The following is a 25914-nucleotide window of genomic DNA, read 5'->3' on the forward strand; positions in this document are numbered from 1 at the left end:
ACATCTCTAATGAAGTGGTACTTCACCTGTACGTGCTTTGTCTTTGCATGAAAGATAGGATTCCGTGCTAGCATGATAGCACTCTGACTATCACAATGGAGAACAGGTAACTTTGAGATGCCAAGCTCTCCCACTAGACGTGAAAGCCATAAAGCCTCCTTGCATGCCTCAGTGGCAGTCACATACTCTGCCTTTGTAGTAGACAATGCAACACACTTTTGTAGCCTGGAGATCCAAGAGATTGCTCCTTCTGTGAAGATAAACACATACCCAGAAGTGGACTTCCTGCAATCTGCATGACCAGTATAGTCTGCATCCGTAAAGCCAACAACAGATGCCTTCTGCTTCCCAAAATAGATGCACAACTCCTTTGTGGCTTTGAGGTATCTCATAATACCTTTCACTGCATCCCAATGCTTCTTGCGAGGGGTTGCCATGTATCTACTAGCCACTCCCACTGCAAAGGCAATGTCAGGACGTGTAGCAACCATAGCATATATCAAACTGCCAATAGCTGTATCTTGGCCATTTCAGCCTTCTCATCATCAGATGTAGAGCTGTCCTATGCACTGAGTTTCACATATGGAGGCAATGGAACCCCTATCGTTTTCCCCCCTTTCATATTGAAACGCTGCAAAACCTTGGAGATATACTCCTGTTGAGATAGATAGAGTAAGCCTTTTGATCTATCTTTGAGTATTCGTATGCCAAGAATGTGATTCACATCACCAAGATTCTTCATGTCAAAGCTGCTATGAAGACTTTGCTTCAGTGATTCCAAGGCATGAGTATCCCTGCCAGCAATCAGTATGTCATCAATATACAAAACCAAGATAATCAGGCTGCCATCTGTTGCCTTTTTGGTATACAAGCAGTGATTCACTCGACTTCTATAAAAGCCTTGAGACTATATATGAATGTATCAAACTTATAATACCATTCTCTTGGTGCTTGTTTCAGCCCATACAAACTCCTTTTGAGTTTACATACCATCTTCTCTTTCCCTTGTTCAACAAACTCTTCAGGCTGCTGCATATATATGTCCTCATACAGATCACCATGTAAAAATGCAGTCTTTACATCCATCTGTATGAGTTCCATATCCTCAACTGCAACCAAGCCCAAAATGGTTCTCAATGTAGTCATCTTGACTACAGGAGAGAAAATCTCATTAAAGTCAATTCATGCTTTTGCTTGTACCCCTTTGGAACCAATCTTGCTTTGTACTTTGGTGAGGAACTAGAAGTGACCTTCATCTTATAAGCCCATTTGCATGGAAGTGTTTTCTGCCCTTTAGGCAAGTGCACCAAGTCCCAAGTGCCATTTTTCTCAAGAGATTCTATCTCTTGCAACATGGCTTTATACCATTTCTTGCTGTCCTGTTTGTCCATTGCTTCCTTGAAGCAAGATGATTCACCACAGTCTATTAACATAACATAATCAGCCACATTATTTGCACCAGGAACAAATCTGTCAGGTTGTCTAGTAGCACTAGACGATCTCCTAACCCAATAAACATTGTTTGTTGGCTGTTCTCGCAAATTTTCATTTTCAGCATGCTGTCCTGGCATTTCAGCCTGCAAATCAGCATTAACAGCTTGCTGTCTTGGCTGTTCCTGCACATGTAGTGGCTGATTATCATGGGCAATAGCTGGTTGATCATTTCCAACATCATTTTCTGCATTTACAGGTTCATTTACAGCAGGTATTTGCTGCTGTATAGCGGGCACATTTTGCTGTCCAAAAGATATTTATTCCCGGAATACAACCCTACGGACCTCCTCAGACTTTTTGGGCTGTTTATGCATGCGATCTTCCTGGAAGATAACATCATTGCTGCGTACCACTTTCTTTTTCTTGGGATCCTACAATCTATACCCCATTTCACCCTCGTCACCATATCCTAGGAAAATGCATTTACGGGACTTTGGCTCAAGTTTGCTGCGTTTTTCTTTACGAATGTGCACAAAAGTCTCACAGCTAAACATTTTCATGTGAGTATATGAAGGTGGCTTGCCTAACCACGCTTCTTGGGGAACTTCCCCCCCTCCCCCCCCAAAAGACCTGTTTGGTGACCGATTTATTAAGTGAACGGCTGTGATAACAGCCTTTGCCTAAAAACCATGGGATAATGCAGCATGAGATAGCATCGTACAGACCTTATCCTGTATAGTCCGATTCATACGCTCTGCATTATCAGAGCGAAGACACTTAAGTGTCTTATTTGTTTGATTTTCAGCCAATGCCAAGAAATTTTTAAACTTGTCAAGCACTTCATACTTGCTATGAATAGGGTAAGCCCATACTTTCCGTGTAGCATCATCGACAAAGGTGACAAAACATTTTTTTTTCCCTAAAGATAATCCTGGCATTTGACATACATCCGAATGTGCTAACTCTAGAGGAGAAGATTTTAAAGAAAGAGACTTTTTATGAGACGTATGTGTATGTTTGCCATAAATACAATGATCACAGTGCTCAAAATCAGCATAACGAAGACAAGGCAAGTAACCCAAACGAGAAAGCACTTTCATTCGTGTTTGACTCATGTGTCCCAACCGGCCATACCACAAAGAAACGGTTGGCTTCTCGATCACGGCAATAACATGGTCATGCACACTAGATACATGAAGTGGATACAAAGTATCACTTTTGCAATCTCTAGCAATAACCCTAGATCCCTTCTAGATCTTCCATTTTCCATCACCAAAGGTGATATGAAAACCATCATCATCTAGTTGCCCTGTGCTAATCAAGCTCTTCTTGAGCTGAGGTACATGCCGTACATGTTGAAGTGTAAAGACAGAGTCATGCTGAAATTGTAACTGCACATTGCCAATATCTACAATCTCACATGCATAGTTGTCCCCAAGATGGACAACACCATGTTGACCCCCTGTATAGGTGGAGAACCACTCGCGATGAGGGGTGACATGAAAGGAAGCACATGAATCGCGAATCCAGGTATGCATGTCATTATCCGTATCTGCAAGTAAAGCATGTGTACCAAAGTGTGAAGACTCAAAGAGTATATCACTCCCACTATCACTGTCATGAGTGACTACATTCACCTCTTCAATTTTGACACTCCTCTTCTTAAGTTGATTGTCCTTCTCTTCCTTGCTATCATTTGTCTTCTTGCCTTTTCCTTTCTCTTTCTTCCATTTGTAGCAATCACGTTTAAAGTGACCCTTCTTGCCATAATGATGACATTCAACATCTTTGCCACGTGATTTACTGCGTTCCTTGCTATCATATTTGCCCTTTTGCTGTGATCTGCTCCTAGTATGCAAAGCACTGGAAGACTTACTGGATGCATTGTTTTGTTGATTCATCTCTTTCATAAGTAGAGCACTCTCTACATCAACATACAAAAGGATTACATTAAAATTGCTCATAGGAGTCCTGAATGTATCCCAACTCTCTGGTAGAGTGCAAAGCAAGAAAGTAGCCTTAAATTCCTCATCAATCATGAACTTCAAGGCAACCAGCTGGCTGAAAATGGAGTTAAACTCACTCAAGTGAGTAGACATTGCTGGACCCTCTTTCATACGCAAATCCATAAGCTTTTCAGCCAATACACTTTGGTTGCAGCACTCTTCTGTGCATACAGTTCTTCCAATCTAGTCCAAATAGCATATGCAGAATCCAAACCTTTAATGTTGAACAGCAAGGCATTAGAAATCGATAGCTCTATGGTTGAGCGTGCAAGCTCATTTAACTCATCCCAATCGTCCTGTTCCATGTCTGCAGGCTTTGCCCCTTTGGTTTTGATTGGCTTTGCTTGCTTTTTTTGCAAGAGGATATTGTAGCATTGTTTTTGCCAAACTGCAAAGTTGTGTGCTCCTTCAAGCTTCTTTATGTGCATTAGATTACTACTGTCATTACTGCCAGCAATGATTCTTAGCCCAAATGTGACCAAAAAACAGCAAATGCAGGCCCAAAACTGTCACCCAAGTGACCAAGGTACAAACAAGTACCAACTAGCAATAAATAACCACGTAGAAGCACAGATTTCAGATCTGTAATTAAATTTTCAGAAGCACCAAACCATGTGCTACAGCATTCCACAACTGATTATAGCTGTTCCAACGGCATATACATCACATTACATGAGAAATCCCAAAATTTTAGTTGCAATTTCTGTTGTACATGTGCCCACAGGTATAAAATTTGACACGAATGGTCAAAAGTCCCAAAATTTTGTGCTAAAAAACATCAAACACACATCTGCATTTTCTTTGTCATGCATAGAACATGCCAATTTTGCCAAAATAGAGCAATTTCAGCAAAATCCCCAAATTTCACAAAGTGTTGATGTCCAAATTGCGTGGAATTCAACCTGCATGTACATAAAATGACCAAATGCTGCACAGATTTTGCTCAAACTACAAATGCACAGATTTTGCCCAAACTACAAAAGCCCCAAATTGCACGGGGTCCAATGTGCATCAATGTCAAGAAATTGGGTAAATTTCAGCCCAATTTGTGCACTTACATGAAAAGCCCCAAATGTCGGGGACAAAATGTCACAAATTCCTGCAATTTTTGAGACAAATATCACTATTGCATCTTGCTCGCACCAAATCTGGACAAATCCCCAAATTTTCCAAGTCCTTCGTGCACTAATTTCAGTGAAATTGAAAGAATTCACTAAAATATGAAAAGCCCCAAAATTCCCTGGCAAATGTGCACTGACTTTGCAATTTCTGAGTCAGATTGTCGAATTCTGCGTTGAGATCCCCAAATTCAGGAAAAGCCCCAAATTTTTGGGCCTAAACCTGCACAGATTTGCACACTGTGCTTGCGCGTGCGAACACCCGGAGGAGAGGAGGTAAAAGCAAACTCAAGATTTGAAAAAAAAGGATGTGACGGGGGTTTGTTGACCCACGTCTAGGTGAGTCGCTTGCCCGACTACTGTCCCGTGATGCCTCGCGCTGGCGCTTGATCGCTGGCATGGCGTGTTTGGTGCCCGTGTGCCCTGTCGTCGTTTGGTCTGCAACGTCGCTTGTAGACGTTGCTTGTGCTGCCCTTTGGTTGCACGTCAGCTGCTGTCCGTCGCCTGCTAACAAACTCACACCATCGACAGTTTGCTGTCTGCCGACGGTGCTTGCAAACAATTGTCGACTATCCTCACTACCTGCGACTATTGCCTGCTAGCGACTGCCGCTCGTAATTGACTACCTATTGAGACTCGTCGTGTCCACTTGGGACTCCTGCAACACCTGAGCTGTCTCCTGCCGGCTCTGATACGAGTTTGTTGAGATGGGTCCGACACAAAGATCGAGACAGTAGGTGTTCGTTGTGCACAGAGAGATAGAGAGAGTGAGACAGAGCAGAGCAGAGAGTGAGCACGTTTGTAGGTACAATGACGAGAGTGTACCTTTAGGTTTTTAGATAGATATATATGTGTAAGTACAAGTGCGAAGGGTGTGTTTACACCCGAGCACATTTAAAGGCACGAGGCCTTTATTCCCAACATATTTAGAGCATTCATTTCTTTTTCATTTGGTTTTAGGTGTGCTCACATTGGCTGGTTATTTTCCAGCTTACTGCATTTCTTTATCGGTGGGTCTAGATTGCATTCACATTGGTTGGGATGGGATGACCAATATTTATGTAGGTGATTTGCACTTTCTAGAATATTTTATTAGTATATACTAGTCGGCCAACATATTTATCATCCCATTGATCAGGTCGGCCAGTTTTCGGGTTATTTGGCTATTTATAGCCTGTCCCTTAGTTGGTTGGTGAATCATCCTTTGGAGGTTTTGGCACACTCCTCCATCTTCTGGTGCTTCCTTCCGTCATCTGCCTAATCTGATGCCCTCATTGATGCCTTGGGCTGCATGCAAGGGCTGATCAGCCCTCTTTGTATTCAGCATTCTTTTGGAGTTCAATGCAGATTTTCTTCTTCCATTCTCTTCTTTCATTGCAGTTTTCCTCTTCCCTTCTCTCTCTTTTTTCATGTTCCTCTTCCATTGCACACTCTTGCACATCCTTGGCATGGTTGGAGACTTGCGGGTTGATTGTGTTTGGAGGGTGCTTTGGTCCACCATCCTTACCACCTCTTGATTAGGGATTATCATTGGTTGGTGACCCAGGACTAATGTTGCTTGGGAACTCAATAAAAGTAGGATCTTGTGGAAACTAGCTATTTTGGAAGGGTGGTTCAATAAGACTCCATTCAAATGCAAAATCTTTCTTTGGAGAATGTTGATTGGTGGTTTGCCCCTTGCATCGGCCCTTTGTAGGTACCATATCTCTCATGGCAACTGTTTCTTTTGTACTACTAGTGTGGAATCTTCCTGCTGCAGATTTACTTTATGCCCATTAGCCAAGAAGATCTGGTCCCTCCTATCTGACATTTAGAGAGCTGTTGAGGACCTTTACTGCTCTTTGATTGGGTCTTTGGCAAGGTGAAATATCCCACTCCTATGCAGCCACATATGAAGATATTATTTCATTTTCTTACATTCTGGGGATGTTGGCACAACTGGGTCACCTAGAATGCCTTCATCTTTGGTTCCTCCTTTGGGATTCTAAGTCATGTCACTAGGCTGAAGGGTCTTCTCCACTAGCAGTTGGATCTTGTTTAGCATGTTGGCCTTCTCCCTTGGTAGGATTCAGTTTCTTGGCATACAACAGTTTCTTCTACTACGCTGTTGTGACTCTTGTACTTCTCGTGTGATTAATATAATTCCGCATTATGAAAAAAAAAAGAGGGAGGGAGGGAGAGGGAGAGAGGTTTCAAGAAATTCTCAAGCTTTGTTGCTGGCAGGTTTCCGCAAGGTGTTCCCTGGGTTAGGTACCACGGAATATATCAAGGATTGCATGTCAATGTTGTAGTACCTGGAAAGTGCATGATTTTTGGTGAGCTATCAATGATTTCTGCAAACAAGCATGCAGTTATGTGTACAGTTGCATCAGAAACTATGAGGTCACTGGCACTGTGTGTTTTGAGATGTAGAGGAATATAGAGCAATGTCCTCATAAATTGTCTTATTTTACAAGAGTTAATTAAAGAGTTAAAGAATGTATTTGTTTTCTGCCCAAGAATAGGATAAGAAGGATACATGGGGTGTGTGTTACCATTGCCTGTAATCATCATTGGCTTCTTACAAATGAACCAAAAAAACTGAAAATTATATGTCTATGTTTTTGATATCTCCAAGTGCAACAAGATGATTGTTGGAAGAATAAAAAACAAGAGAAAAGCAAGGGAGAAAGTGAAAACGTGTACCAGAGAACTTGATCTAATTTATTTGATTTACCCAAGATGCACTCCAAACATTACAATAGCATGCCCCTACAACCAATGCTAACAAAGGTACAGTGGGTAAAAGAATCAGGTTTCAATTTACAAGGTGCTTAAAAGGAATGTAATCAACTTGTTGCCTTGTTGAGCATAATTTCTGATCTTTGTCCAACATTGCTTAACTTTACCAAACAGACTTGGAGAACTGTACTCTCTCTTTTGATGCCATGCAGCACAAAAGCAAGTTAATTTGTCCACCTATGATTATGTTTGTAAAAAATGTTGCTATTAGGTCTATATAAATGAGCTTTGGCTAGGTAGGGCACTGTTGTCTTACTGTGCCATAGATAGCAATTATATTCTTTTGGCCACCCCTGCAGCTGCATATTAGCCATTACTTGCGACAAGGAGGCTTTTTAATAAAGCTTGGTGTCTATATGGTGTTCTATTCTTGTAGTAAACATTTGGTCCTGATGGGGGAAAACAAAGGGTCCAAGAAAATGGGATTTATATATGCAATCCTTGGTTTGTGAATGGCTTTGCAGATGTTATTGTTGATCTTTTCTATCTTGTCATATCTCTTTCTCTAGCGCCCAACTCCATCTTCACCACTTCCTCTTCAAAAGAAAAAAAGGCTCCCTCTTAATAAAAAAAGGAACATTTTTTTTCCTCCACAAAGGAGCTGACGTTCCTCTTACTGTTTGCTTTATGGCTCTCCTGAGTTCTAACTATGTTGTCATTATGATAGCGTCGTTGTGGGCCATTACTTAAATATTTAGTGGGTTTTTGTAGGTGTTGACAATGTGGGGACTGTACCTTCTGCTCTAGTGACTTATGCTTCCATCCAAGCTCTACATCCAGATCTGATTATTAATATGGGAACAGCTGGTGGATTCAAGGTGAAAGCATTTAAATGTTGAGATACATCAAAATATCCATGTGGGTTTTGTAGGTGGATAATATGTGCAGTTGATATGATTAATTTGCTTGTTATATGAGTATTCTTGGAGCAAAGTAGCAAAAGAAAGGTATCGCTCTTGTGGGTGTAAGGTTTGGTTCCTTATACAGGGAAGTTCAGAGATTAAGATGCACTGTATTAGGTTAAACAAGGGTTAACATCAGGCAGAGAACTCTTTTTATGGTATGAGCAAAACCTAGGCCTTAGTCTTATTTGAGAGGAAAAGATAGGATTCAGTCACACAGATGAGAGTTGCTAAGACCAATTAGTACGTCTTGAATTTATTTTCAATTTATGAATTTACCATTTCGCCAACCAGCTAAAAATTATGTAGTTTTTGACATCTTTGAAAGCTAAAGACGCTGCATGCTAATATATAATCCATTGCAACATTGAATGGGGACCTGAGAATGACAGAACAGGAAGGGAGAGGCAGAGGGAACAGAAATGGGGAATCGATGGGATATTAAAAACTAGGTGTGCATGCACAATCCTAAATCAATATGACCGTATATCTCTAATGAAGTCATGTACTATGAGCTAGCAGTTAATGATGTGGGGTTGCAAAGAACCACCTAGGATACATGGGATGTTACTGAATATAGGAGACATTTTCTTTCATTAGGGAATGCACACCTGTACTGGTTTGTCCAACCTTAATACAGGGCTTCTCCATCTCGGGTGGACCTATTGAAACAGCTGTAGACAAAGCACACCTTTCTTTCTCAACGGCCTGCTGATTGTGACAGTTTTTCACCCAACATGCATGTACATACAGAGATACTGCTTTACACAAGACATGAGTGTATATAACAGTATAGTCTCGAGGGGTTATGTGATATTTATCCGTACAGCTCTTTGGAAGAGCTTACAAGAGTCTTCAAAGATGCATTGCACACCTTTGCAGATGACTCATTCTCACATATAAAACCTCCAAGGGCATGCCTATGCATTGTGCAACTGTTCAGAACAGTGGGTTGGTGAATCCTGATACACGAGCCCAATCACAACGGAAAACTTCCCCTATTTCTGCAGATAACTAGGTGAGGGTGTTTTAGTAGTCATGCCATGCATTGTCATCTCTTGCCTGTGAGCCTCACTCTGAGTCAGACGGGGACATTAGGAGCTCTGGCATGTCTGTCACGTGTTTTGACAGAGGAAGCAGCTCTATTCAGAGCATGCATCTCTTCTCTTAGTTGGCTTAGGTTTGTTCACATTGTGCATTTTCTACCTGTTCAGCCCTAGTTGGCTGTGATCAACCTCAATTTACTCGAGATGCCTGTGATTAGCCCTGGACTGCCTGCAATTGCAACCTCAGCGTTTTGTGGCTGCATGAAATGCAGTCGGACTGCATTTCATGCACTCGGCTGCAACAGTCTGCCAATTTTTTGAGTTTTCTGTTATATATAGCAGTTGGCAGTCAATGGGCAGATCACTTCATTCTGTCTCTTGTAGATGTGCCGAAACTCTCACATGGTATCAGTGCCTATGTGAGGACACAGAGTTTCGAGTCAAAGAGAAGACCACCCTATTGCTGAAAACTCAAATTTCAGCCTGCTGTTTGCTGCTGTAAACACAATTTTTTTGCATTGGATGGTTGTTTTTGACAAGTTAGGCAATCCACAACTCTTTTCTTGTAGGTGTTGCTGATTTTCCCTCCATTTAGGCTCTCCTATTGTGTATTTGTAGGTTAGACGAAGATGTCTTATCACCCTTTAGAAGGCTTTGATGACTCAGATGAAGTTTCTATTCATACTCCCTCTGAGAGATGGTGTGATCATTGCGAAGAATGGAGGTCCTAGCCCCGTTTTGAATGGCAACCCTCTTGCTAGGTCACATAGATTGGAGCAGCTGTCTCCTTTCCCCTCTATTTATGTTTCCCATAGGGCTCGTCCTTCTAGCCCTAGGATGCCTATGATGGCATCATTAGTGCAGGTGCGTGTTCTTCCTTCTCTCCACAAAGAAGATCGTTTGGATGGATCAAATTTTTCGCTTTGGTCCTACAAGGTAGAATGTATCCTTGACACCTTTGATCTTTGGGAGTTTGTTACCCACCCTATTCCTCGTCCCATGGAGGATCCTAGAGTCAAATTGACAATGGATCGTGTAGTCCTATGGGATAGGCTCAATTCTAAAATTCGATTTTTCCTCTTTATGAGCTTTTAGGATTTGTCCTAGTGCATGTATGCATGTTGTAGCAGGCAATAAAAGTGTGGACAAAGCTTGCTTCTTTGTACCATCAGATTACTCTTTGGAAGAAATTATGGATGCTTGCTGTTGATGATTCTCCTTTCATGAAGGATCACATCAATCGACTAGAGGACATGAGGGATGAGCTTGCCTCCCTTGGCAGGATGATATCTTCAAAGGATATGGCCATGATTATTTTGACTCGGTTGCCATCTTCATAGTACGATATCTTCTACACAAGCCTTTTTACATTGAGGACTTGAGAGACTCTTTAATGGGAGGAGTTGGCCCCCCTTGTCTTGGAGCATGATGAACGTCACAAAGAGGTTGGAGCCGATGGATCCAGCTCCACGAAAGCTTTTATTATAGGTATGGGAGGGGGGAAGAAGAAGAAGGAGAAAACAAAGGCCAAGCTCAAGAAGGAGAACTAGGAGAATTCTTTAGGTTGTGACATAGATTTAGAGAAGCCTAGATTCCCACACTATAGGAAGGGGACGCATCCCAAAGAAAAATGTTGGAAGACGTATCCTCACCTTCGTATGGGAGCATTTCTCTACCTCTACATGAATTATTAACCATGGGTTTGTGTTTCTTCATATTTATGCATTGAAGGAGCCCTCTTTAGTGGATGCCTTGCCTTCCACGAGGCCTTGTCTTATTGATAGCGGTTGTTCGAGTCATATGACTCCATGAGGAGATGTGTTACAGGATCTTCCTCCATCTGAGGGTCGTGTTACTGTTGGTGACATTTGTTCGGTGCCTATTAGTGGTATTGGTACTTTGTTGCTATTGCTAAACCATTCTTCGAGCTCCATTTCAGAAGCCCTACGTGTTCTAGACTTAGGCCTTTCACTCCTCTCTGTTCATGGCCTTACTAGACTTGGTACTTGGGTTGACTTCACCAAATAGGCCATTCTCATTATTAAGGATTCTTCTTTAGGAGCTATTTTAGTGGCAAGTCGGTAAAAGAGAGAGCTCTATAGGCTCCATTTCCCTTCTCTTATGTAGGGTCCTCTAAGGCAGTTGTCTATTGCTGCATTTGTTTCTGCTTGTGCACCATCTATCCCACATGTTTCATTCCATTCCCCACCATCTCCTTCAGTGGTTTCCTTGTACCTCCCATCCCTTCTAAAGGGAGACGATATTGGTGGTGTGGCTGTGGATTCTTTGGCCCCTAGTGTTTCGTTGGGGGATCCCTAGGATCACGAGGACCTTCTTTATCAGTGGTCTCCATTGACGAACTTCATTGGCATTGGCACCCTTCTTGTGACCCTTGGATTTGCCTCTTCTTCGGCCTTCAACCACATCCAAGATCTAAGAGGTGGTGTTAGCAGCCATGTTTGTCATGCATTGTCATCTCCTGCTTGTGAGCTTTAGTCTGAATCAGATGGGGACATTAGGAGCTTTGACATGTCTGTCATGTGTTTTGATGGAGGAGGCAGCTCTATTGAGAGCATGCATTTCTTCTCTCAGTTGGCTTATGTGTACTCACACTGTGCATGGTTGCAGTCAGCTACAGTGTGCTCGAGATGCTGCAATTGCTAGGTCAGCATTTTGTGGCTGCATTAAATGCAATTGGTTGCAGCAATTGGCCAGTTTTTTGAGTTTTTTGCTACATATAACAGTCGGCAGTTTGTGGGCAGATCACCTCATTTTGTCTCTTGCAAGTGCTCTATCAGGTGGCTGCAGTCTTCTCCGTCTCCTTTGTGGTTTGTAGGTTGCATACTCTTTGTTTGTCCTCATAGATGCCTTGGGCTGCATGCAGCGATTGATTAATCCTCATTGTATTCAACTTTCCTTCATTGTTTAGTGTAGTTCATTCTTCTCTTTTTGCTTTCTCTTCTCCTCTCCTTTTCTCTTTGTGTTTGTGATTCTATTCCGTTGCACACTCTCACAGGATGCTCCTTCAATGTCTTGTGCAAAGAAAGAAGTATAACTACTTGACCAAGGTTGAGATAGAATTCTACCAACTATTCTTGGGATAGGGCATAAGAGGGCTTGGCGGATATTCTAGGAGAGAGGGTCACCCAACTCATGCATCGTATGCAAGGCATTGCATGACTATGATATGATGTACTTAGACATGCACAAGTCACATCTAGGCTAGTTAGATAACATGCTTTTTTACAATGGAGATGATCATGGATGATATATTGTAGACAAGGAAAGCCCATGACTAGGATAGCTTAGTAGTTGAGCACTTGTCATGTGCTCATGTTGTCAAGATTGTGGGAGAGAAGGAAGGAGTCTCACTTGTAGCTTTCCTACTTGCATAATGGGGGAATATACACACAGGTGGAGGCTGAAAACAATTTTCCTCTTCTTAGTTGTGTAAGCCAAAAAGAACTCAAGTATATAGAAATAGAAGAACCCTATATATGGGTCTCAAACCAAACTCAACTAACTAAGGTGGCATACTAACTGAGCCACGAACTAGAGTAGATAAGGATAGCTGTCATCTAGCTATTATTCATGGGCGATGTACCAACCGCATCTACAGCTAACAAGTCGGTGACGTAAATGCACAACGGTTACCCTGGCATATCACGAGTGGAGCTCGATATCTCAATACTCCCCCTCGAGCTCAATCCCAATTCCTGCACACCAAGCAGGTCTCTGAACTTGCGCAGCTTCTCTGCGCCCAATGTCTTCGTGAATATGTCAGCTACCTGATTCTCTGTGTTGACATAAACTAGATCAATAAGACCTAGTAAAACCCTCTCCCGCACATAGTGATAATGCACCTCAATGTGCTTTGTTCTAGTATGATAGACTGGGTTATTTGTCAAGTGTATACTGCTCATGTTGTCACAATAAATGACAACTGGCCCATCTGTAGGCTGATGCATATCATAAAGTAGCTTATGCAACCAAGTTACCTCACATGCAGCCATTGCTGCACCCTTGTACTCAGCCTCTGTGCTCGACAAGGCAACTGTAGGTTGTTTCTTGCTGCTCCAAGTGACTGTAGCACTTCCAAAAGAGAACACATATCCACTAGTAGATCATCTATCAGAAATACTACCAGCCTAATCAGCATCAGTGTATCCATGCAACTGTATTTGAACCCCAGTCTCATGAAATAGTCCATACTGCAATGTGGACTTCACATACCTGAGTATGCGTCTAGCCGCATCCAAATGTGGTTTCCTTGGAGCCTGCATAAATTGACTTACCAATCCAACAATATAGCTCAAATCTGGCCTGGTAATAGCCATATAAATCAAACTTCCTGCTATGCGTCTGTACATAGTAGGGTCTTCGAGAAGCTCACCTGCATCTGCACTCAGCTTTATATTCTGCTCCAAAGAAACTGAAATAGGCTTACAGCCTGTCATCCCATATTTTGACAACATGTCCAATCCATATTGCCTCTGCAAGAGCCGTATCCCACTTGGTGATCTAATCACCTCAATGCCCAAGAAATAACGCAGCTCTCCTAAATCCTTCATCTCAAACTTTTACTTCAATAGCATTTTCACATAAAGGATATCTTCATCACTATCACCTGTGATAATCAAATCATCAATATAAATGACAAGCAGCATAATATCTTTCTCTGTTTCTCTCACATAAAGTGAAAAATCTGCCTTGGAAATCTGAAAGCCAATAGTGACAAGATACTGTCCTATCTTGTCAGGCCATGCTCTAGGTGTTTGCTTCAAGCCATACAAGGCTTTCTTCAACTTGCAAATAAACTCAGGATGAACAGCATGCATATAATCTGGTGGTTGCTCCATATATACATCTTCTTGCAAATCACCATGCAAGAAGGCATTTTTTACATCCATTTGATGTAAAGATCATTCCTTTGATGTAGCCATAGCAATGACAGCTCTTACGGTTGCCATCCTTGCAACCGGACTGAATGTTTCTTCATAATCAATGCCATATGTTTGTGCATACCCCTTGACTACTAATCTTACCTTGTATCTATTCATAGAACCATCTGCATTGTGCTTCACCTTATAAACCCACTTATAACCAATTGCATTCTTATCTTTAGGCAAAGGTACCAATTTCCATGTAGCATTTGCTTCCAAGGCATCCATTTCTTCATCCATGGCTTTCTTCCATTTTTCTTTTCCCATGGCTTGCTCAAAAGAAGTAGGTTTTGGTTTCTGCATCACTTTGACCATGTAGGCATAGTGAATGGCTGTAAATCCATCATATTTTAGCCTATCCATAGGATACCTAGCTCTGGTAGACTTGCGCAAAGTAGGTTCACTCCCGGGTGCTCTCAAAACATCCTTGGTCTTCCTTACTCCAGGTGTAACAATAGAAGGAATACCCAACTCATCATGAATGCTCTGTTCTGAGCCACTGGATTCACCATCCACATAAGAGTGACCTGCATTCACATCAAACATGGGCTGATCTACCTTCTCTTTTCCTTTTCGTGAAACTTGCATACCACTATCTGCATTGTTTTGAGGAGATTCTCCTGATCTCAATCTGCCTGTCCATGGCGAAGAATGTGAACCACTGCTAGAGGATACTCCAGGTCCACTAATATTTTGTGACTGCTGCTGTGAATTCTGTGCATCATTACCATTTTGTGTATCTACATCATCAATCATATTTACTGGTTTATACCAGCTACTCATCTTATCAAAAACATCTCTGCTCACTATAAACTTACGAGTAGAAGGGTTATAGCATCTATACCCTTCTACTGCAGAGAGTAACCAATAAAGATGCACTTCTCAGCTTTTGGATCCAACTTGGATCTCAACTCATCTGGCACATGAACATAAGCAATGTAACAAAAAATCTTCAAATGAGAAATATCTGGTTTCCTACCAGTATACCTCTCCTCTGGAGTCATCCCATGTATTGCTGCAGTGGAAGTCCTGTTCATTATGTAGACTGCTGTAGCAACTACTTCAGCCCAGTAAAAATTTGGCAAGTCTTTTTCGTTGAGCATGGCACGAGATATCTCTCCAATGTGCCTGTTTTTCCTTTTTGCAATTCCATTTTGTTGTGGGATATGACTGCATGAATATTGCTGCTTTATGCCATGCTCCTGCAGGAACCTTGCAAACTACCCTTCCCCTCCATCTGACCTTAAGTATTTTATTTGCAAGCTTGCTTCTTTTTCAACCATAGCTTTGAGAGTTTTGAAATGCTGAAACATTTTACTTTTCTTTTTCATAAAATACACCCAAACTTTTTTGCTATAGTCATCAATAAAAGTGACAAAATAATGACAGCCTCCAATAGATGCAGCTTTAGTAGTCCACACATCAGAGTGGATTAATTCCAATGGCTTCTTACTTTCTTGAACATGTCTAGGAAATGGTTTCCTTGCCGGTTTTTCAAATTGACAAGCTTCACATACCTTATGCATTTCTGCAACCTTAAATTTAGGCAATCCTGCAACAATATTTTGGGCATGCATTGATTTAAGTCGTTGTACATTAACATGACCAATGCGTTTATGCCAGATATCAATATCTGTAACTACATCGGTTCCATGTGCAAGCATTGCTACACTCAATTTAGGCATGTCTACATCCAACGTAAACATTCTACCATTTTTCTTTCCTTTTGCTATCAAGCGATCTTTATTTTTCATATCCTCAACAAAGCATCCATGAGAATTAAATCTGCCCTGCAAGCCCTGCAAGCCTTGCTTAACCATTTGACCAACAGAAACCATATTCTTGGTGATATTCGGGATATGAAATACATCCGACAAGTATTTCTTTTTCCCATCTTGCATAGACAAAGGAATTTTTCCAATCTGCACAATAGGATGTGCAGTATCATCACCAGTCTCCACAAATCCTGGTTTTTCCATTTTCTTTGCGTCCTGTATTCATTCTGCATGACCTGTCATGTGGTTTGATGCACCTGAGTTGTTGAGAATCAGCAATCACACTCAAACAGCCTCTTTGTATGAAATCTCAGGGTCAAGGATATGCAGGCTAACTTATCCCATATGCACAATAGTGCCTACTGCAGTTTCCTACTTTCCTATAAAGCATTGTACTTGCTTCCTTTCTTAATGTAATGATAGTACTCTTTTCATTTCAGTAAAGTGTCAATGTCATTGTCCACATACACAAGATTGTGTTTATGAGTCCAAGTCTCAATCTTGAAACCTAATTCACTTGTGTAACAAACAGTGTCCATTCCATCATGAGTCTACACTTCTCCTTCCATCCTCCATAGCTTCCGGTTATGTCATGCTCTAGATCCCGCATTTCTAACATGGTATCAGGTCCCAGTTGGGCATGGCATTGCTTCTCTAGCCTCTCTTGATTCTTCTGAACCTCCATCCAGCTCAATGTCAGCTCATGACTTCATCTCCCAACTCTACTCTCACTGAAGCTTCCATGGCAGCCATAGCCAGCAGCACCCTATCAGATTGAACTGCTTATATCTCACTCCACAGGTCAAATCTCTTACAGCTTCCTTCTGGAAAAGTATTCCCCAACTCATAAAGCTTCTCTGTATCACATCAATCCAGGACATTGGACCATCTAGAGCTCAGCATTGTGAAAATCCCAAATCTCTGTTCTGTGTCTGCCATAGCCAAACAGGACCTACCTTTCTTGGAGCTTCCATAACTCTTCAACCAGGCCATTATCAAATTGGAGCTAGATGACAGTTATATCCATCACGTGGATAACTGTGAGACCTCACAGGATACATGGAAAAGACTTGACACCCTGTTCGGTGCACAATCTAAATCATCAAAGTATGGTCTCCTAATTGAATTCTTCAGGCTTGAAATGAAGTCCAGCACATCACTTGCCACACATCTTAATTACATGGAAGGACTCCTAACCCAACTTGCAGGAATCAACATTAAAATGGATGAAGATGTTTGCATCGGTGTTCTACTTAAGAGCTTGCCTCCTGAATATAATAACGTATCAACAACTTTAATCAACATGCCAAATCCTGAACTTGTTGATATCCAGGCATCACTGTTAGAAGAAGAAAAGAAGCTAAAAACTAAAGAAGAACCAAGTACCTCTAGAGATGAGCATGCATTATATGTTGGCAACAGATACAAAGGCAAGAAAGATCAGCTCTTTTGTGACTTCTGCAAAAGGACCGGACACACCGAGAAGTTCTGCCACGCAAGAAAGAGATCCCAAAAGGCCTATCTAGTCGCAGTCAAAGAAGAAGAAGAAAATGAAGCAAAGGAAGATGAAGATGAAGACCACCAGGATCGGAAGGACAAGACTCATCAGTCCTTGTACTCTCATAATTCTGATAGACTGTTTTAATAGCCTTGTATTTTCCTTGCCCTAATGTTTCCTGCCATAAGCTTTGTAAACTCCTTATGTAACTTGGCATTACAGTCCCTGTACACTTTGTGAGGCCCCTGTTACAGCCTCTGGATGTCCACCATGTTTATGGTACCCACACTTAGCTTTTTCTGCAACAGCCTCTGGTGTTCTGCCATGTGTGTGGTATGCCCACACTTTGCAGGTGGTTCTCATTATAGCCTCTACACACTTTGTGCCTTTTCTAGTTGTGATTGAGGAGGGGTGTTGAGAATCAGCAATCACGCTCAAACAGCCTCTTTGTATGGAATCTCAGGGTTAAGGATATGCAGGCTAACTTATCCCATATGCACAATAGTGCCTACTGCAGTTTCCTACTTTCCTATAAAGCATTGTACTTGCTTCCTTTCTTAATGTAATGATAGTACTCTTTTCATTTCAGTAAAGTGTCAATGTCATTGTCCACATACACAAGATTGTGTTTATGAGTCCAAGTCTCAATCTTGGAACCTAATTCACTTGTGTAACAAACAGTGTCCATTCCATCATGAGTCTACACTTCTCCTTCCATCCTCCATAGCTTCCGGTTATGTCATGCTCTAGATCCCGCATTTCTAACATGAGTCAACATACTATACATTGTTGCTTTCTTTTGCACTTGTCACAGAATTGGTCATGTGCTATACCATAAACAAATGCTCATTTCTATCATCACCCTGTCTACTAGAAGATGCATAATTCCCTTGTTGCAAATTTCCATTCATGATGTCATTCTGCTTTTTATAGCAATTTTTAGCTATATGACCCATTTTACCACAGTAGTAGCATTCAACATTGTTGTTTGCATTTTGGCCTCTTTGCCATCCACCACGATCTCTTTGGCTCCCCTTGCCTCTAGAGTTACCACGTCCTCCTCCATAGGACTGGTTTTCTTGAGTTTGTTGCATATTTTGATTTCTACCACGGTCTCCAGATCGGCCTTCTCTATCTCTGCCTCTACCTCTTCCAGCATTTAAGTAGAAGACAATTTCTTTTGAAGTTCCTCCTGATGAAGATGCACCACCATTTCTCTGCTCCTCAGAAATTAGAAGAGCAATCAACTCCTCAAAATCAGGAAATCTTTCATGGACGGAAATGGATGTTCGGAACTGTGCATAATCCTTTCCTAGACCATTCAAGGTCACAGAAACTAAATCATCATCTTCCACTGGCGACCCAATGGAAGCAAGTGCATCTGCAATCTTCTTTACCTTCATGTGGTAGTCATTGATGCTCATACTTTCTCTTTGCACATTGTGTAACTCTTGCTTGAGCTGCATTTTCCTGGCTTGCGTATTTGTACTATACATTTTTGACAAAGTATCCCATGCCTCCTTTGGCATACTTGCATCTTGAATATGCACAATCATAGAGTTTGAAATACTGATAGACAGCCAATGTATAACTTTTCCGGCTCTCTTATGCCATCCTTTAAATGCTTGCATTTGTTGTTGATTGGGAACATCAGGAAGAATTGGTTCTTCTTCATTTCCTGCAACGAATTTCCAATATCTTTTTCCCATAAGGAAATTCGTCATTCTAAACTTCCATGCTTGGAAGTTGTTCTTGTCAAGTTTTTCAGTGACAATTTGTGAAAGAGAAACACTGTAAAAAATTCTGTCACTGCAAAGAACATAACTTTAGCCTCACAAGGGCAAATCTGCAAAACTGATGAAAGTGGTATTTGACCACACAGTCACTTCTTAGTGACAATTTTGTATCAACAGGTAACAAGGATGATTTTGTAACTCCCAATGTCTTTGTGCACAGGCATACGATGCAATTTCTACAGTAACTTTTCACCGACCTGTAGAACAGACACAGCATAAAACAGGGCATTTTTCTGAGTGTATGCGGAAAATTTCCGCCTCCAAAACAGGCCCTAAAATGGCCTCGAATAAAAAAAACAGGGCAACGGAGGGCTAAAGCTTCTTCTCGCAGCATATACTGCTCTCTTTCTACACTGCGAAGGGCGTCTCAATCAGAGACAATGCACTCTTGCACTTTCCGGCTGTGCTACCTGCAGAGACTTGCTCCCAAACTCGAAAAATGAAAGCAACACTGGTCCTCTTACCAGAACACCGCGAACTTGGTTTGCTTTCTTGAGCTCCTTACCACGAACCAGGCTCTGATACCTTGTCAAGATTGTGGGAGAGAAGGAAGGAGTCTCACTTGTAGCTTTCTTGCTTGCACAATGGGAGAATACACACACAGGTGGAGGCTGAAAACAATTTTCATCTTCTTAGTTGTGTAAGCCAAAAAGAACTCAAGTACATAGAAATAGAAGAACCCTATATATGGGTCTCAAATCAAACTCAACTAACTAAGGTGGCATACTAACTGAGCCACGAACTAGAGTAGATAAGGATAGCTGTAATCTAGCTATTATTCATGGGCAGTGTACCAACCGTATCTACAGCTAACAAGTCGGTGACATAAATGCACAACGGTCACCCTGGCATATCATGAGTGGAGCTCGATATCTCAACACATGTTACATTGGCTCTAATATGAGGGGTTTCTTGACAATTGGATTGAGTATAGCTTTATGCTGCTTTTGGAAGGGGAAACCTTGTGATCCCCATGAACTGCCAAAGGATTGTGATTTGTTACCATTTGGCCAAGATCTATGGCTCTATTATTATGAGTATGAGCTAGGGGTGGGATGTAGTCCTAATCCTAATACTTGCATTGCGTCACCCAAGTTGAAACCATCTCCCGTTGAAAAAGTTGTTTGTAGAAGTTAGAGGCGAGTCCCATCACCTCCTTAGGACATGAAAGATCCCTCCCATAGTGGTCATGGAGGCTGCAGATTTAGTCCCTTGAGATGCGCAGCTAGTGTATTTAGAAGAGCTCTCTACACATAGTGTCTCCTTTATGTGCCCAAAAAGTAGTTGAGGTGCAAAAAGAGAACATTGTTCCTTGTCCTCTAGGCTTGTGAGGGGCATCCGTGCTTGCAGCTTGTGGGTGTGGAGGATAGGATCATTGATAGACTCTTGTAGCAACCTTTGGATAGAACTCTGCACTGAATTTGAGATAAATGCTGAATGCAAGTGGACTGATCGGTCCCTGCATGTAGCCCAAAGTGTCAATTAGGACACTGGATCAGGCTGAAAAATGTTGATAGCACTTGTGATGGTGACAAAGACAAAGAGTATGCAGCCTGCAGTCCTTGATGGAGGCGGAGAAGACTGCTGCAAACTGTCAGCTGATTGCTGACCTGGCCAACCTATCAATCCCGGCCAACTGCAATAAATGCAGTATGACTGCTTGTAATGTATTGAAAAGTGATGACCTGGCAGGTTCAGGAAAAATCGCAATAGTTTGGGTTTGGACAACACCTGGTAGGGCAATACAGGCTATGAAATGCTTGAGAAACATTGGAAGTGCACACTGAAATGAATGAAGACACAATCCAAGCTCCTATGCCCTTGTTAGACTTTGACTAGGGCTCACAACCAAGAGACGATAGATTGATAGACTAAATAAGGCATGCTAACATCCCCTCTCAAATCATGGAATAAGGCATGCTAACATCCCCTCTCAAATCACGGGAGTGTTTGAAGACCCAACAATCTCATGTGATGAAGTATAGAAGCCTTGGGCAAAGGCTTCGTGAAGAGATCCGTCGCATTGTCTGCCATAGGACAGTAGGCCACTGCTAACTCAGAATCCACAATCCATTCCCGTACATAATGATACTGAACCCCTATGTGCTTCTTATGACATGAAATATGAGGTTCTTTGCTTGAGCTAAGACACTCTGGTTATCTATGCACAGCTGAGTGGGTCTTATATACGGAAAGCCAATCTCCAACATTTGACGGAGCCAACGGCCTCCATAGGTGTAGAATAGGGCACGATACTTGAACTCTATCAAACAAGGCACCATAGTAGGCTGCTTCTTACTGCTCCATGATATAGCTCTCGATCCAATGGAAAAAGCATAACCTGTAGTGGATCATCTCAAATCCACATCACCTGCCCAATCTGAGTCACTCCATCCAAAATGAGTGACTCCCCTCTCCCTACATGATCCTGTAGGATCAAGTCCCTTGTAAATAGTGCACAACGCACAAAGTGGCTCTTAAATGAGCTTGAGTAGGAGCCTTCATAAAATAAGATAGCAATGCCACCATAGAGGAAATGTTCGGCCAAGTATGAATAAGCCAGATGAAGGAACCAACAAGGCACCTATAATGAGTAGCATCTAGAAGGGGATCTCTAATAGCCAAAAGCTTGGACTTTGGGTCCATGGGGCAAGAAATAGGGTGACACTCTACCATACAAAACTTTGAAAGTAACTCGGAGATGTACTTGTGTTGGGATATGAAGATGCCACATGCCATTTGATAGATCTCCAAGCCCAGAAAGAAGTGTAGGATCCCTAGATCCATCATGTCCAACTCATATCTCAAGAGCTCTTGAGTCTGATCAACCTTCTATGAGTCACTCCTTGTGATAATCAAGTCATCCACATACAAGAGGACGAGTACACACTTGTCACCTACAACCTTATAATAAAGGTTGGCATCATGATCTAATGAATGGAAGCTACTCTATAAAAAGAATCAATTAATCCTCCGATACCAAGCCCTAGGAGCTTGCTTCAGGCTTTAGGCAATAGAGGGCCTTCCGCAACTTGTAAACATGATCCTCCTTCCATTGTATAAGAAAACTAAAAGGCTATGAGGCATAAATCTCTTCCTCTAGGATGTTGTTCAAAAAGGCAGATTTCACATCCATTTGAAAGGCCAACTAGTGGTGATGGGCTGCAAGAGCCAAGGTCGCTCATATAGGAGACATCTGAGCTGTAGGTACGAAAGTCTCCACATAATCTAACCATGCCTTTTGTGCAAATCTCTTGGCAACACACTTAGCCTTATGCTTTTCCAAGGATCCATCAGCCAAGAACTTGGTCTTATAGATCCAATGCACACCATTGACCCGCCGCTTTTGTAGATGTGAAACCAACTCTCAAGTCTGGTTACGCTCAATAGAATTGAGCTGCTCCTACATAGCATGATTCTAGATATCCTATGCAAGAGCCTCATCAACTATTGTAGACTCATGATCTTAAAGAATTTGTTTAAGGGCATAGTTCACACAAAGTGAACTATCTCGCTAGGCTTGTAATTTAGGTGATCTATGTGGGCATGAAGGGATCATAGAAACACTTGATTCTTGCATAAGTCGCCAATACCACCTAGGAATGGTGATAGGTTTATCCTACTTCGAAGGAGACTAAGTAGTCTCTCGTACGTGCAATATACATGTCTGGGAGATAGACCCCCCCTCACTAGGTGAAGGTAAATCCTTCTCATTCGAAGAGGAAAGCTCTCCTTTTGATGGCTTAACACCCCCATAAAAACTTGAGGGGATGGGGATGGAATAGGAATACCCAAAGATGTAGTAGTAGAAGATGAAGGAGCCATCAAAGGAGGAAGGGAAGCAGGCGGAGATGGAGGAGGGGAAAGAGTCGTAAGCAGAGGAGTGTATATAGGTAACTTGGATGGAGAGGGAGGGGTTGTTGGTGTTTTTTTTGGGGGGGGGGGGAAGGGAGGGTAAGTTGTTGATGAAGAACCACTTGCACAAGAACCACCAACAAGATCTTTAGAGGCTGAAGCCTCATCGAAGATCATATCCGTGGTCGAGTTTTCCCCCTCTCTTCTTCTTATCCACATCGACAAAATCATTGCACCCAAAGATGCGAAGATGGGAAACGGAAGGCTTCTTTCCAAAGAAAGCCTCGTAGGGAGGCATATTGTGTAACGTGGAGGTAGGAGATTGGTTGCGGATGTGAACTGTAGTAGCCACCGCCTCACCCCAAAGGGAGTGAGAAAGAGTTGTTGACGAAGAACCACTTGTACAAGAAGAAGTTAGAACCATCAACAAGATCTTCGGTGGTTGAAGCCTCATCAAAGATCATATCCTTGCTTACCTCGGTTTTTCTTTTCTTTGGGTCATAGAGTTGATACCCCTTCGTGGTCATGTTGTAGCCCACAAAGATAAGCTTCTTTGACTTGGAGTTGAGTTTGCTCCCTCTCTTTTGTTAGCATTTAAGTCATCCCTTGGACAAGCTGCAGACTGCGCAGGTGCCATGTGGCAGCCTGCAGTGCAGTCGGACTGTTTTTTTAGGCATTATTTTATTGCAGTCGACATGTTTATTTTATGCCTTTTATTTCTGTTTTATATAGCAGTCCTCCAGCACATTGTTTGTACATTATTCAGTGATTTCAGATTCTGATCTTGAGATTTGTTGGCTGAGACAAGCTGTGCTCGGGCTGACGGAGATCGAAGTCATCGAGTTGGAGACATGCACAGATATTTCCTTTGCCCCCTTGTGTATTTCTACACTCTTATATAGCATACTACACCGCATATTTTTTGCGTTTACAGTCTCCTTTTCTCTCTCTCTCTTCTCTCTCTCTCTCAGTCTTTGTCCTACGCTTCCGCATCGTTGCACTTTGACATGGTATCAGAGTGGTGAAGATGGACTGATTGAGGTCTGAACCTATCTGAATAGGAGATTTCAGTGTGACACAAGGCTGCATTTCCAGGTTTCGAGGGCGAGCGGGAAGGCTGCGCATCGGATCAAGGCTGAAGCAAGCGTGGGCGTGCGGAAAAGGAGTCTAATCGGTGAATTTGCTGCAAGTTATTGGTGTTTGAAGGGGAGGAGGGCTGCATTTGAGGCCTTCCATTGCAGATTTTACCTTTTCATCACCTCCAGTGGAGAAGGTTTGGGCAACAGAGGAATCGGTCCTAGAAGGCTGCGTTTTCACAGTCAGAGGGGGCTACTTTTGCGTTTGTGCAGGTATTGCAGGTCAATATGTCTACAGAGACTGATTTGGAGTTCCATGCGATCATGGACAGGAAGGTGTCTGCCCTATCGGCTCTTCCAACAGATCAAAAGCTTGATGGTGATAATTGCCGCATATGGCGGGTGATGATGTTGGCCACTTTAGAGTCTTATGATTTGGCAGGATTGGTGATGGAGGAGATTAATATGCCCTCGGTGAGGGATGAGTCCAAACTCTCTTCCAATGCTCGTGCGGAGTTGTCCAAGGCCCTATCTCATTGGGACAAACTGAATGCCAGTATTCGATCTTTTTTATTTCTGTCTTGCATCACAGCTGTCATAGCTCACATCGAGCACTTGACGGTGGCTCGCAAGATATGGTTGGAGCTCGACCAGATGTACAACCGGATGACCTCGATGAAGAGGGTTTCTTTGGAGGTGTAGATGCGGACTTTGTCGGTGAATAAGTCTTCTTCGCTTCGGGAACACATCAACAAGCTTCGGCAGCTTTAGATACAAGTTCAAAATGCAAGGAAGCCTATTTCATCCGAAGACATGGCGATCACTTTACTATCCCAGTTGCCGCCATGATTCGGTACTTTTTATTCCGCTCTTATTGCTTCAGGGCGGGAGTCGACTTTTCGGTAGGAAGAGTTGACTCCTATGGTCTTGGACCAAGAGGAATAATTGAAGGGACAGAATGCTTTCAAATCGGAGGCATTGGTTGGTTAAGCCTCTCAGAAGAAGGGGAAGGACCAAAAGAAGAAAAAGGAGGACAACAAATCCAAGAAGGACAATGAGAAGGAATCGACTTGCCATATTTGTGGAAAGACCGGTCATTGGAAGAAGGATTGCCCCGACAAAGACAAGAAGGATACCAAGAAGAAGGGCACGAAGGACTTTGGAGCGGTGGCTGCACCCTCATCAGCTGCTTTTCTACACTTAGAGTCATTGAGGACTCTACACCGACAACTTCTGATGCTACGATGACAGCTCCCCAGGTTTGAGAGTGGATTGTGGATAGTGGTGCCTCACGGCACATGACTCCTTTTTCCATTGGTGTTGCCCATTTGCGACCTTCGTGTGGGTAGATTCTCATTGGAGAGAGCTCTTCTGTGTCTATTGCTGGGCGGGGTGAGATGCAGCTTATTCCAGATGGACGTGGTGGTATCCACACCCTTGAGGTGTTGCATATGCCAGGATTGGGGTATCATTTACTTTCGGTTCATAAGATTTGTGCTCTTGGCCTCTTGGTGGAGTTTGACAATGATACTATTTGAGTCCTTGATCGTGGATCGAGGAAGGTTCTCTTTGCAGGGTATGAGGAGAATGGAGTCTGTAAATTGAAGTCTTCTTTAACTCTTATTTCTCTCCTTTTTACTTCTTAGACACAGTCTGAGCTATGGCATGCTCGGTTTGGCCACCT

At 42.4% G+C, this 25914-nt stretch overlaps 1 protein-coding gene across 1 annotated transcript in view; it reads left to right on the forward strand.

Moving 5' to 3' along the window:
- LOC148016634 (5'-methylthioadenosine nucleosidase-like) overlaps nucleotides 1-25914 on the forward strand; it is a 65678-nt gene that overhangs the window by 17399 nt on the left and 22365 nt on the right. The window contains exons 4-5 of the mRNA XM_087664604.1: nucleotides 6782-6873; nucleotides 8051-8157. Of these exons, the coding sequence (XP_087520730.1) occupies nucleotides 6782-6873; nucleotides 8051-8157 (199 nt within the window). The remainder of the gene's footprint in view (nucleotides 1-6781; nucleotides 6874-8050; nucleotides 8158-25914) is intronic.

The sequence above is a fragment of the Lygodium microphyllum genome, chromosome 23 (assembly GCF_053477565.2).
Source record: "Lygodium microphyllum isolate KBCC chromosome 23, Lygodium_microphyllum_v1.1.10, whole genome shotgun sequence".
Taxonomy (NCBI): domain Eukaryota; kingdom Viridiplantae; phylum Streptophyta; class Polypodiopsida; order Schizaeales; family Lygodiaceae; genus Lygodium; species Lygodium microphyllum.